Raw genomic sequence first — 14,155 nt, 5'->3', positions numbered from 1 at the left:
TAGGAAAGGTGCGGTGTACAACAAACATCTGCTATTTTAAACCACTATGAAAGTATCGATCAACATAATGTTTGTTTTTAATATGCAAGAGTGATGATGTGACCTGAAACCCTTGAGCAGTTTTGGGCTCTGCAGGGACACAGAAAACTCCAAGAGAAGCAAATTTAATGAACAAAGTAGAGAAGGGATGGACGGTTCCATTCGTTAAACTACTCGGGTACTCGTAGAAAGAAGGCAGGAGAAACCATTAAGTAACAAAGAAGGAAATTTGGCCTGGTTTGGAAGTCAAGTTTGTGCACGAAAGGAGAATGGAAGATTATATAAAGGGGTTTTGATTGACATGAGATTTATGGAATGTTGATGAGATTTGACCAGTATAAGGGAACATTTACATTGAATGGTAATCCCATTCCTCCTCCCCCAACTCCTCTTCCCTATGTGATCCCTCCCATGCACGAGGATGATCCGTAATATTACTTTCCTCATTCAGACTGCTGATGCCCCATCCTTGTTGGGGGGGGGGGGGGGGGGGAGCTTGATGGCATAATTTGGCATTGAAGACTTAAAGAGTCCATTACGGGTTTCGGCTTGAAGTTTTGTCTGGCATTGTATTTGGTTCATAGCCCATCTTAAGTGAAATGTGTGTTTTTAAGACAACATATTGTACGTTTGATATCCCGATGCGGTGTTAGACATTTGAGCAGATGTATTTTACAAAACACACCCATCACTGCCAAACTACAATGCAAAAATAGTACCAATTGTCCCTCATGGAACGAGAACGACACTCGGTAGAGCGAATACCTCCGCCAGGCTGAACAGTTTGTTTTGTATCCCAATGATAGGCCGGATCTAGATCCGGACCTGAACCAAAATCTAATCCCTTGTTCTTGTCATCTAACCAACTCATCCACCTAGTTTTGTCATGAGTCGCCCACAACTTTTTTAAATATCACGTTACTTATCGTTTTTGACCCTAATCACTCAATCGTGACGAATTACTTTAAACAATTTTTTTAAAACCTCTGGTACCCGGATCCGTATTCGGATCTTCACCAAAATCGTATCGATTGGTCCTTGTCAATCAACCAACCCGTCCACCAAGTTTTGTCTGAATGAGCCCATAACCTTTTGAGATATTCTGTTCACACACAAACAGACAGGAGTGAAAACATAACCTCCGTACACCTTTGATGGTGGAGGTAATAAGGTGGAACAAAGAGGTGGGAAAAGACTGAAAAGTCAAGCTTATATAGGCCTCCATGTAGGTTACCATTTTCATTTCTTGCATGAAGCTGGAGCTTCCTGAAAGCCACCTTCTTAAGGTAGACTTGGAGGAAGTATACAAAATAGCCATGGGAAGCAAAGGAGAATGTTTGTCTGTAAACTGGATAAACAAATACCTGTCTCGAGGCTCTTTTGTTGGGATTGGCATACAGCATAGTTAATTGGGGGCATATATTTATTACGTATGCAAATAATGTGAAATTTTGAGCCCCTCACCCCCAATCTCCCACTCATGCTCTTTGCACCCCTTTCCTTTTACTTTTCTACTATATCCTCCAAAACTTTTCCGCACCATACTCTCCCACAATCCTTTCTCTCTCCTACCATCCCTTCTTTCACCATCACTCCATCTCTCAATTATTTTGTTATTTCGGCCTCCCCTTGGTGCATGCGTGGAAACATTCGACGAAACATTCCTTCCTGATGTGTTTATACAGATCGATTGTACTCCTTCTGCAATAGCATTTAACAAAATATATTGGATGCTGTAATATAAATATGTACACCTGTATGGTAAAACACATTATTTGTATTTTGAATGCAATAGAGATATATATATATATGTATGTCACTAAAAGCCTATGATATTCTTTTTCTAATGGGATTTGTTGTACATGTTTGGGGCTTGTGAATTAATGCAATAAAGTTTTATCCTTTTATACCAGATGCTCTTTCTTTCTTTTTTTGTTGTTTCCAATGATCATGAAGTTTACACTAAAAATGTTGCAGGTTGAGATGTTTGCTTTACTACATGGGAAAATGAAAGCTCCTGGAAAATCTCAGTCTCAAGTCCTATAGCTCTGGAATGATTGTCAAACAAACACACCCACTTATCTATGTCCTTAATCAGCCACTGCAAGAGGTTCAGTCGATTGAACTTTGAGGCCTCACCATCAACCATGACCTTTCCTGGGCTGGTTACATAGCAAAGCTGGCCTCAAAAGCCAGGCGCAGACCTTATCAGACTCACTGGTGTAATGGTTTGCGTGTCCGCTCTGAGTCTGGCAGGTTGGCGGTTTGAACCCAGCCAAGTCATAGCAACGATTAAAAAAGAAAAGAAAAAAAAAGTACATATTCCTTACTTCACTCTCAGGATTTAATAAGGATACAGCACAGACAAACACCGCACGTGACAAAGCCGAATGCCTCAACTCTGTGTTTGCCTCAAAATCTTGTGTCCCAAACCCATCTCTCTCTGTTCCCACCTTTCCCAGTCGAACCCAACTGCTCCTGGACTCTGTGTCCTTCTCTCCTGACAAGCTGGAGAAGTTTTTATCAAACCTCGACTCTGTTTCTGCAACTGGACCAGATGGCATCAGCCCATGGGTCCTAAAATCCTGCTCTACCGCTCTATCTCACCCTCTCTCTGTTCTTTTCACCCTCTCTTTTGCTCAAGGTCATCTGCCAGCATCTTGGAAATCAGCAAACATTACCGCTTTACACAAAAAAGGTGCAAAAACAGATCCTTGCAACTACAGACCAATCAGCCTGCTTCCAATTATCAGCAAAGTCATGGAATCCATCATTGCTTTGGATATCAAATCCTTCCTCTTCTCCAATGGCTTGATCTCCGATCATCAATTTGGATTCAGACCAGGTCATTCTACTCTGGACATGTTGCTTCTGCTGTCTCAACAATGGATGGAGGTCCTCAATGCCAAATAGGAAGTCAGAGCTGTCTCACTTGACATATCACGTGCCTTCGATACGGTCTGGCACCCAGCTCTGCTCACCAAACTCTCCTCCTATGGTATTCATGGAAATCTCCACTCATGGCTTGCGGACTTCCTCTCTGGTCGTAGGCAACGTGTGGCCCTGAATGGATTTCTCTCATCTCCCCTTCCTGTTCTGGCTGGAGTTCCCCAAGGTAGTGTTCTGGGCCCTGTGCTATTTCTGGTCTTCATCAATGATCTCTCCGACTCTCTGGAAAATCCTCTCTATCTCTTTGCTGTTGACTCCACTATCTGCCGCTCCATCCCTCATCCCTCAGAACGGCAGTCTGCAGCCTCCTCACTCTCTGCAGACCTGGACAAAATCACAGACTGGTCAAACAAGTGGAACATGTCTTTCAATCCTGACAAATCTCACACTCTTACAATGTCTCTCCGAAAGGACCGACTGGAAAACCCTCCCATCTACTTTCTCAACAATCCTCTCCAAGAAGTTCTGTCGCTCAAGCTCTTGGGTCTCACTCTCTGCCATGATCTTTCTTGGGAAAACCACATTTCCAAGCTGGCCTCCAAAGCCAGTCGCCGACTGGGCATCCTCCGTCGTGCAAAGTCCTTCCTTGGCACACCTGAGCTTCTCACCACATACAAGGCTTTTATCCGCAGCTCAATGGAATAGTGTCCCCCCCCCTCTGGGCTGGTGCTCCTGCCTCACACCTAGCTCGGCTTCACGCTGTTGAGGCCAAAGCTTTCAGAATCATTGGAATCTCCTGCGATGAAGTCAACTCCGAGGGCCTTTCACTCACTCACCGCAGGCAGGTTGGTGGTCTTTCTGTCTTCTACCGACTCCTCTCCGGCCTTGCTCCCCCAGCTCTCTCTGTGCTCTGTCCCCCCAATATTCCTTCAGGCCGCACAAGATCTGCCTGCAACCCTTTCATGGTTAAACTGCCAAAATATAGACTCTCTGCTCACCTTCATTCTTTCATTCCCCTTTTCTCCTGCCTCTGGAACAAACTCCCCCACTCCCTTGAAGATAAGAGATGGTGGTGAACAGCTGTTTTAAAGACCTGGAAGGAAGAATGAGATCGAAGAGGATGTGGAAGTTAGTTCCACAGGTGGGAGAAAAGAGGAACAAATGAGGCGGTGAGCAGTGATCCTGGATTTAGGTAATATCACACCACCAGAAGGGGGTCGATGTTGGAATGTGTGAGCCTTGCAGAAACCCGAGGGGACAAAGCACGGAACGAGCAGATGGTGCAAGACCAGAAAGGAGGCGTTAGAAGACAGATAGGCTGCCGATCTATCTGCGATGGCGCAGGGATAGGGCCTTAGACTCAGCTTCATCATGGGAGATTCCAATAGTCTTGAAGGTCTTGGTTTCCACGGCGTCAAGCTGAGCATGTGAGGTAGGGGTGCCAGCCTAGAGGGGAGAGCAGTATTCCATCAAGCTGCGGATGAAAGCCTTGAAGGTGGATAGGAGTTCAGGTGTGCCAAGGAAGTACTTTGTACGATGAAGGATGCCCAGTCAGCACCTAGCTTTGGAGGCTAACTTTGAAATGTGGTTTGCCCAAGAAAGATCATGGCTGAGCATGAGTGAGACCCAGGAGTTTCAATAACTGTACTTCCTCAAGAGGATTGTTAAGTCAGTAGATGAGGGAGGGAGGAGGGAAAGGGAGGGTTGGCCAGACGGTTCTTTTCGGAGAGACATAGTAAGTATGAGATTTGTCAGGATTGAAAGACATATTCCAATATTGTTTGCCCAACTTGTTTTTTTTTTTTTCGAAGGTCTGAAGAGAGGGAAGAGGATGCAGCCTGCCTGCCTGAAGGATGAGGGATGTCATGCCAGAGGGTGTAGTTATCAGAAAATAGATACATCCTTCCTTTTCAAATCCTTGGTTTTCTCCAATGGCCAGATCTCAGTTTAGTTTCTGACCCGCTCATTTCACCCTGGACAGGCTGCTGCCCTCATAGCAACAGATGAAAGTCCTCAATCTCAGACAAGAGGTCAGAGCCATCTTTCTGGACATGTTTCAAGAATTTGACATGGTATGGCACCCACTACTTTCTCTAAACTCTCAGCGTATGCCATCCAAGACCACCTCCTCTCATGACTTACTGACAATTCCTACTCAGTTAATGATTTCCTCTCAACGGGATACTCTCATTTACCCTCCTTGTCGAGGCTGGAGGACCTAAAGGTCATATAACCATGTTTTGACAGTTGTGTTTAATTAGTTTCAAATTAAATTATTTTATGTGCACAAATATATTTATAATGGCATTCTAGCTTCAGTTTCCCATCCACTTATGGCCGAGCGCACACACCACCAGGAGGTGCTATTTTGGCTACATACATACATATGTGATCGCTGCATTATAGTAGGATGGATTAGGTAGCAGCCTATTCCACCTTTGCAGACCTTTAACTCAGGAGCTGATCCAATACATGAAATTATGTGTTTCAACTGTGGCAAATCTCTCATTCTCTCTTCGAACCCTCACATCTATTACTTCACAAACCATACTTGAATGAAACGGAAAACCAAATGCTGCATTGGTGTCATCAGAAGGAACCAGAAGAAGTAAAGAGCAAAGATGGAATCATCAGGAGGAACCTGGATAGGATTTAGGTTTCAGCCGCTACTCCTCTACCCTCAAACCCATCCAGGCGCAGCCAAGTGAACCTTCCAGAAAAATTTCTGCAAGAATTAACTTCTCCTTAGACAAATAAATAAAAACAAGAAATTCAATTCCTCAACATTTTGGGCCTCACTCAACCATGATCTCACGTGGGCTAATGTGTAGGCCAAGGCCCTCAAAAGCATTGCAATGTAGTGCAATGAAGCAGAAACTCTAGGCACGTTACTCCAGCATCGGAGACATGTCAGTGGCCTCGCTGTCTTCTGCTGCCTACTTTCTGGTCTTGTACCCTCTGCCCTTCCGTGGTGAATTCCTCCCAGGTTTCTTCAGGGTGGATGCATCATGTCAGTAACCCACCTTTGATTAAAATCCCGAAATTCAGCCTTATTGCTCAACTTCACTCATTTGTTACTCTTCTCTCTCACCTGTGGAACCAACTTCATCAGTGCAACTATCGGGGATGCCTCTTCGTGGTGGTTGTACCCCCCCAACGCAAGTCGGAGATCAAATCTTCCCCATTCTTCCCTGCTGCCCGGATTCATCATGGTCAGAGTGCCGATCGGTCCCCATGGACCGGCCCTTTCTCTCTCCTATCTCTCTTGCTAACTAACTCTGTCATGGCCCTGACTTCGTGAAGGTGGGGTACACCATCCTGTACATGATCCCGGATCTCTCGATCGCTCCTGTGAGATCGATCGGCTGTCTCCGTGCCACAGGCTTGTTTGAGAGAACTGTCTGGGGCTATACAACAACAAACAAACAACAACCACCACCACCACCAACATGCCATATTCCTTCCTCCAGGACTTCAATATGGCTGTTCATCACCACCTCAGGTCATCCCCCATCCATACTCATGATTTGTCGAACCCTTATTAACCCTCTCCTTCCTTTCCAGCTTATAGTGTTTTCTCTCCTCTTCCTCCACCCACAATTGCATTTTCCTTCTATTGCTCTTTCATCCCCTGTGTACGCGCCCTTCTGTCTGTCTCTCAACCCACCTTTTACGGTATAACCACCGTTTAGAGGCCATTTTTCCCCGCAAAGCGGGGGTTGGCCTTTTCGGGGACCGTGGTAGTTGTTGTTTTTTGGTCCCCTTTTTGAAGCAATGTTTTACGGCCGGATGCCCTTCCTGACGCCAACCCTTTTTGCCGCCTTCAACGACAAACAGGGAATTACCAGTGAACTGGTACTCAATTAGCCGACCTCGGAAGGATGACAGGCTGAGTCAACCCCCCTGGCATTAATTCGGCGATCGACCGAGATTCGAACCCAGGATCCTAGGATCCTAAGCCGGCACCCTAGCCGCTAGCCCAACACCAGGGATCTTTTACGGTATATGAGCTTATATCCAACTTGCTCCCTTCCACTCCGTATCCTTCCCCCTTCCATCACTGTTTCATTCTTACTCTCACCCATTCTTACTCTACCCCAAAGTTAGTGGTTCCCCGCTTTATCCTGTGTTTTCTTCTCTGTTATAGCTCTCCATGAGCCTCGACTATTTATACCAATTTTTTTTTTGATGTTTAAAACCATGACCCAGCCATCACTTTGCGCAATGTTCTGGAAATTTCTATCACGACCATATGGTAGACCGATTGATAGCATATGCTGGAGTGTCCCCTACTGATAATCACAAGAACAACAGTTTACAGTTATTCTATTACAACATTGGTCAATCCCGACCACTAAGGCAACAAATAAATAAGTACACTTCAGTACGACATTTTGTGACGAGCACAACAACAGAAGAGAACAAGGACGTCAGTAGATCTGTGGAAGGGGGAGGGAGGGGTACACGGTATAAAGCAAATGAATTTCAGGAAAGAAGTTGGGGATTCAAAGAGGTGGATTTGGGATGTTTTAACGGGGGTAGAAAAGATCAAGGTTTTGGATGTGGGAAGATAAGAGATGGTGGTGAACAGCTGTTTTAAAGACCTGGAGGGTGGAGTGGGATTGAAGAGCGTGACGGAGTTTGTTCCAGAGGCGGGAGAAAAGAGGAATGAAGGAGTGAAGGTGAGCAGAGAGTCTTGATTTCGGCAGTTTCACCAGAAGAGGGTTGCAGGCAGATCTTGTGCGACCTGTAGGAATATTTGGGGGACAGAGCACGAGAGAGCTGGGGGAGCAAGGCCGGAGAGGAGTCGGTAGAAGACAGAAAGACCACCAACCTGCCTGCGGTGAGTGAGTGAAAGGCCCTCGGAGGTAGCTTCATCGCGGGAGATTCCAATGATGCTGAATGCAATTTTTTTGAATTGAATGCAATGATTTTTAGCTCTCCTACAAGCCGAGACTAAGTGTATTTATTTTTTAAAAAGAAAAAAAAAAGGTGTCTTTGGCGAACCTCCATTATAATTATTAGTTCGATAATGGTTTCACCGGAGGGGACGAGGCTTGCTCTTCTTCTGTCTATGCGTGCCACTTGTGGTTGTCCAAATCTCCCGCCCTTATCCTTTAACATATTCAACTGAAACTTGGTACATGGCTTTATTACAAGTTGCAGAACAAGTTTGAGGTTCAGTGCATTTCCCCCATTTTTCAGGGATCTATGCCTTTTTGGACTTAGAATATACATGGCTTAGTTTTCAACTGTCTTGACTCCACCCAACTACTTTACACCCATTGGCTGGACAGCTGGCCTGACCACTCCAAATAAAACCATGTCATCGGCACCTTAATTATGACGTCATAATTCGACAAGTACAACACATGATTCAATCAGTATCAGTATGAATTTTTTTTTCTCTGCCATTCTTGGTCCGATTGACGAAATTTTCACTATAGGAGGGCCTCATCCTGCAGAATATTTTTATTATTATGACGTCGTAGGTCACGTGGTAAAGGCGCCATCTTGGAAAAACGTTGCACCTCTATCTCTGGAACCACTCCATGGAAAAAATTGAGACCTGGCTCATTGGCAACTACTCTCCATGGGGAATAAGATATGTTAATGATGATGTCATCGTCATAATTCGACAAGTACATGACGTCATAATTCTACAAATACAACACTTATCCATCCAATCATTATTGAAAAAAATGCAGCAACTGTTGGTCTGATGGACACAAAATTATCATAGGAGCACCTCCTCCTTTAGAATATTTTAATGATAATGACATCATAGGTCATGTGTTAGAGGCGCCATCTTGGAAAAACCAAAAAACGTTGCACCTCTATATCTCCAAAACCGCTCTATGGAAAAATATTGAAACGTGGCTCATTGTAAATAATTCCATATGGGAATCGGTGTTGTTAACGATGACGTCATTGGTGCCATAATTATGACGTCATAATTCGACAGGGACAACGCTTCGTCTGATCAGTTTGAAATTTATTGAGCATGATCTATGCAACAATTATATTGGAGAATATCAATTTATGATGTCATCGCTGACGTGGTCTGGCAGCCATATTGGATAATAAAAAAAAAGAAGTTCAAAAACAGAAGAGTTAGCTCACACCAAATTGACTGTGCAGGGTAAGTATTCTATGAATACCATCTAGTTACCCTCGCCAGAGGAGAGGGTATTGCATTTGAGTCCGTTTATTTGTTTGTTTGTTTGTCCGCACAGAATAAATGATTTTCTCTGCAACCGTTGGTCCGATTGACAGGAATTTTTCACCATATGTGCAACTCTACCTAAATAATTTTTTAATGCTAATTATGACGTCATAGGTCACGTGGCTCGGCCGCCATCTTGGAAAAATAGAAAAACTTTGCACCTCTATCTCAGAAAGCCCTGAATAGAAAAAATTGAGACATGGCTCATTGTAAAGAGCTCTCTATGGGGAATAAAATGTGTTAATGATGATGTCATAGGTGCCTCCATTATGATGTCATAATTCGACAAGTACAAAACTTCATCCAATGAAGATGAAATTTCTTGAGCGCCATGTCGGCATAAACTGGTGGAGAAAAAATAATAATAATGACGTCATCGGTCACGTGGTTCGGCCGCCATCTTGGAAAAACCGAAAAACTTTGCATCTCTATATCTCCAAAAGTGCTGAATAGAAAAAAATTGAGACATGGCTCATTGTAAAGATCGCTCCATGAGGAATAAAATATGTTTATGATGATGTCATAGGTGCCTCCATTAATACGTCATAATTCGACAAGTACAAAACTTCATCTGATCAAGATGAAATTTCTTGAGCATAATCTAGGAATAAATTAGTTTAGAAAAAAAATGACGTCATTGGTCACATGGTTCGGACGACATATTTGTTTTAACATAAAAACCTTAAAAACCACTGAAAATACATCCTGGTGAGGGTTTGCAATCTCTGATTGCTCTTTTTCTTGTTGTAAATGTAACAAAGATGGATTGCACATCTCAAGGTGGATTCAATGTTGACCTAATTGAACAATGGACTGAATATGAATGAATGAATGATCGTTTTAAGGCCATTTTTCCCCGCTAGAGCGGGGGTTAGCCTCAGCTAACTCTGAAGGACTCAGCTGAATAATTCCCTACAATGACTTGGAGAACTTTCCAACAAAAAAAAAAAAAAGAAAAAAAAAAGTCGTCATCATTGAGACAGGTGCACGCAATTCTTATGGACGAGGGTCAAGGACCGCAATATAATCTTTCCTCATAAACCACTATTTGTACATCAAGGTTGCCGTGAAGTTTTGCAGACTTTGTATGTTCAACCAATAACTTGTAATTTGGCAAAAGCAACAGCACACAATGGCATGATCTTGTAAAAGTTGAAGCTGTTCCCAATATCCTTTGGGATATTCCACACCCATAATTGCAAACAGGAAAAACGACTTGCCTTCCCTTTTTAAAGGATGGCTTCTTCCAAAATACCACACCAGGCCACCAACCCAAAACTGAGTTACATTTGACTTTGCCCAGATCAAAAAACTGAGGATAAGACAACCAAGTGGCAGCTGGAACATGAACATGATAAACCAGTTCCTTCTTATAAATTCCATCGAACTGGCATCAACTTCAACCATTTCAAAAATAATGATTTGAACAATACAGAAAGAAATCCAGCCTCTGGTACTTGTCAAAATTGTCAATCTTTCCTTCAAGGCAACAACATTAGACATGTAGATGTGACGTTCACAGTTGCTGATCAAAAAGTCCCCATAGATTTTAATGGGCTCAGGTCTTGGCTCCTAAGTTCCATTCCCACTCACAAAAGAATCACGTGCTTTCTATAAAAGCGACCCGCCGCACAATCAGCCTTTGTGGATCACATCGGCGAAGAGGTATGCATACCCACCTCTCATATGTCTAGCATTGGTTCGAATCTTGATCCAGCTATAAACTCTGGTGTTTTGCATGCAGGGCAATGTATCGGTGTCGGCACCGTCCATCAGAAAGACATTAAAGATCTCACGGTGTCTTTTGTGAATAGTAGGGGAGTTATTGCCAGCACTATGAACAAATAGGACAAACTCTCACCAACCTGGCAAGCACAGAGACCATTCCAAAACCGACAATGTGGATTGAGGGAGGGCTTCCTCCTATGATTGACAGAAAATAGGCTGATATGATGATTATGATGAATAGTTAATGTGACAAAACAATTGATAAATAATATACACTTCTGATTGTTCAGGAATAGTTAACGTGACAGGTCTGAAACTAAACTGATGATCTGAGATGAGGCCGTTGGAGATATGGAATGATTCGATAACAAATGCAATGTTGGATTCCAGGACCTTACTTCTGATTATAAACAAGCAAATGGGCCCGAAGACAAGATGGTATAAATTTGACCACAAGGGAAAGCAAGCTTGTGTGGAAGGATTCCCAGGCAGTATTCATATCAGGAGAGGTGGAGATGAAGTACCAGTCTTGACATGAGAGGACAGCTTGCTGTCCCCGCCAGTCCGGTGAACTGCTCGAGTCCAGAGAGCCGAGGCAGCTAAAGTTCCGATTTTAAGCATCAAAGTTTAAAAAGAAAACTCCCGGCATTATTTCAGCTTCATATTGTTGAGGATTTGGGAACTGTGTGTGTAATTTGCTGTAAATATTCCTTGTAAATACCTCCAATTGTAAAGGTCAAAGGTCGTCCTTAGTTAGGCCATCGCACACACGTAGCCAATCATAAGTTTCCCCTCAGTAGTTATGTCCTTAGTAAATGTCAGTATAAGGCTCTGTGGTCCACTAATTCATTGCGTTGCACCGAATCAAATAAGGATAGCTCCCCTTCAATAATTACCTTTCCCAGCTGAACTCTCCCTCTCTGGGTAACGCAACTTAACAAGCGTGGGGTGCACGCCCCCTCAACTGGCCTGGCTTTGGAAGCGGCGTTCGCTGCTATAATGAATATGTGCTCCGTGCTCTGTTTGGACAGGAGGGGCGGGGCTCTTCGGCCCCATGCCCAAATAAGGAGACAAGCCCGTGGCTCGCCACGAGGGGCGCGCCGTTCGGCTCCATGTCCAAATAAGGAGACAAGCCCGTGGCATTGCCATATAAGGTCACGAAACGGAGCACGGGGGAGGGCGGTACCGAAACAGACGAGGTCGTGTCACACCCGCGCTTGAGGTATGATATATGCGTGTGAAAATCGCGCAAGAGAGGATTGAGGGAGAGAGACGCGTCAGACGATTTTGAGGGAGGAGAGGACCGCAGCAGATGACAAAAGAGCCCGAGGCGTGTCGAGGAAGGACGAGATACGTGTGCCGCCGCCACCCTGCTCGCTCCCAGCCCGGAAAGGACCTGCTTGCTGTGCGCCCTGCCAAACCTTCCAGCCTTGTGGTCCTACCTTCCTCTCCCTCCAGCCAATCCACTCTGAAATTCCCCATTCGTGTACGTGAGTTTGTTTTGTGTGTCTTGTCCTTGGGTTTAAGTAAGACTGAATAGATAAGATAGAAATTGCCCTGTGTCCTTCTGATTCTTCCATTTCCTTGTATATTACTTTGATTGCTTTTCTTCTTTAGTTGTGTGTAAATAATAATAAATCCCTGTTCTTCCTACTTTGTCTTCTTCTTCACATTCGGTCGCTTTAGAGGTTTCCAAATTGAGTATACGTGGCGCGATTCGGCCGACGCATAGGAATCGGGTTTAGCCCCTTCGATAAACGGCTCACGCCGCAGTTCGCTTCGCTCGGCGCAACCAATCTATTACGCTGCGGCCGTGAGTGGGAGTATTTCCTCGCGTACCGAGAGGCGTTGGTATTTAGGTCATAGGACGGTTGGGCCTAATACCCTACCCAGCGCCGACCGGGCGTGACGTCATACTCCCGGGACCACGTCGGTCAGTCATAGACGAGGGGATTAATCCCCCCTCGATAAGGGGAACAGAGGCTGACGTTGGGTTCCGTAACAATATTTAACCAACTGGCCAGCAAGAGTGCTCGAGAAGGCCGACTAAAATCAAGGGACAGAGAGTCGTGTAAATTAGCATATCATTACAATGGCTAAAAGGGATTGGTGTGTGCAGTTTGTATTTGAAATACAAGTACATAAAAACACAACCTTGTGACCAGAGAAAATGCGACTTCAAAATGTGACACGAGGTACTCAATTTTGGGCAGAAACTTTCCAGCCCACTTTGCATCATTCCAGTGAGACTTAGCCCGTGACAGACAACAACATAGGGCAGTGGTAATTACATTTTAAAATACTGTTCAAGTTCTATAATAAATTATTGTGGTGAAAGCAATATGGGTCTTCGTCACCCCCACCCTCCACCCTGATAGAGCACAACGGAGATAACGACCCAATGTTGCTTGGAAAAACAAAATCAAACAAACAAATTAATAAATAGATGACATCAATAAAAAATTAACAGCCGCACATAATTAGTGGAGTGAGATTTGAACATCATGACTTCCTATGTTGTTAACCAAGCATAAGCTAAACATCTTTTTAACACACTACTACTCAAACTACCATGCACATACTTTCCCTTCAACAGCCTGCTGGTCAGTCATTTCAAAAATCAAATTGCCAGGTGGTTAACAGCAATCAGAGTTAGGTTCACTGCAGCATCAGATTTGCAAATAGGACCATGTGTAATAACCATCCTTCTATACACAACATACAGTGACAAAACCAAATATCACACAGAAGCACTATTAATTTTTAAGAGAGTGGGGGGGGGGGGGGGGCGGGGGGGTGGATACCTATTCATGAAAACCATTACCAGTGATAATTTTTGTTTTACAAACTTGTTAGCACACTGTCCTTTCAACAAATTTACAACATTTCATCGAGGTGCCTCTGAATGTTTTCAAAAGAATCTTCACCTAAGTAATCAATTATTCCTTCCTCCCAATTTTTCCGGCGTGCCTCCTCATGCTCATCAAATGTCTCCTCTTTCTCCACAAATTCTTCCTTTTCTACATTTCCTACTGGTAGTTCCTTGGCTTTCTGGAGCAGAAGACCATCATGCTGGTCATCGTCCTGGTATTTCCAGAGAGGAAGATCCTCGTTCATGCCGTTGTCCTTGTCTTTGTCTTTTGGGAGCGGAAGATCCTCGTCCTGGCTCCGGTCTTTCGGGAGCGGAAGATCCTCGTCCTGGCTCCGGTCTTTCGGGAGCGGAAGATCCTCGTCCTGGCTCCGGTCTTTCGGGAGCGGAAGATCCTCGTCCTG

The 14,155-nt window shown here is 44.2% G+C and overlaps 2 protein-coding genes across 3 annotated transcripts in view; one reads left to right on the top strand and one right to left on the bottom strand.

Annotated features, from left to right (window-relative positions):
- The window catches only part of FAXDC2 (fatty acid hydroxylase domain containing 2), an 881,086-nt gene that overhangs the window by 677,845 nt on the left and 189,086 nt on the right, over window positions 1-14,155 (top strand). The gene's annotated exons all lie outside the window — the stretch shown is intronic.
- LOC137437360 (uncharacterized) overlaps window positions 12,989-14,155 on the bottom strand; it is a 37,021-nt gene continuing 35,854 nt past the window's right edge. Inside the window, exon 8 of the mRNA XM_068131695.2 lies at window positions 12,989-14,155. This exon is cut by the window's right edge and continues 1,416 nt beyond it. Within this exon, the coding sequence (XP_067987796.2) occupies window positions 13,760-14,155 (396 nt within the window). The 3' untranslated portion in view covers window positions 12,989-13,759.

The sequence above is a fragment of the Myxine glutinosa genome, chromosome 1 (assembly GCF_964187855.1).
Source record: "Myxine glutinosa chromosome 1, kmMyxGlut1.1, whole genome shotgun sequence".
NCBI lineage: Eukaryota > Metazoa > Chordata > Myxini > Myxiniformes > Myxinidae > Myxine > Myxine glutinosa.
Note: the sequence above shows the minus strand (reverse complement) of the source record. Positions and strands in the feature narration are given on the sequence as shown.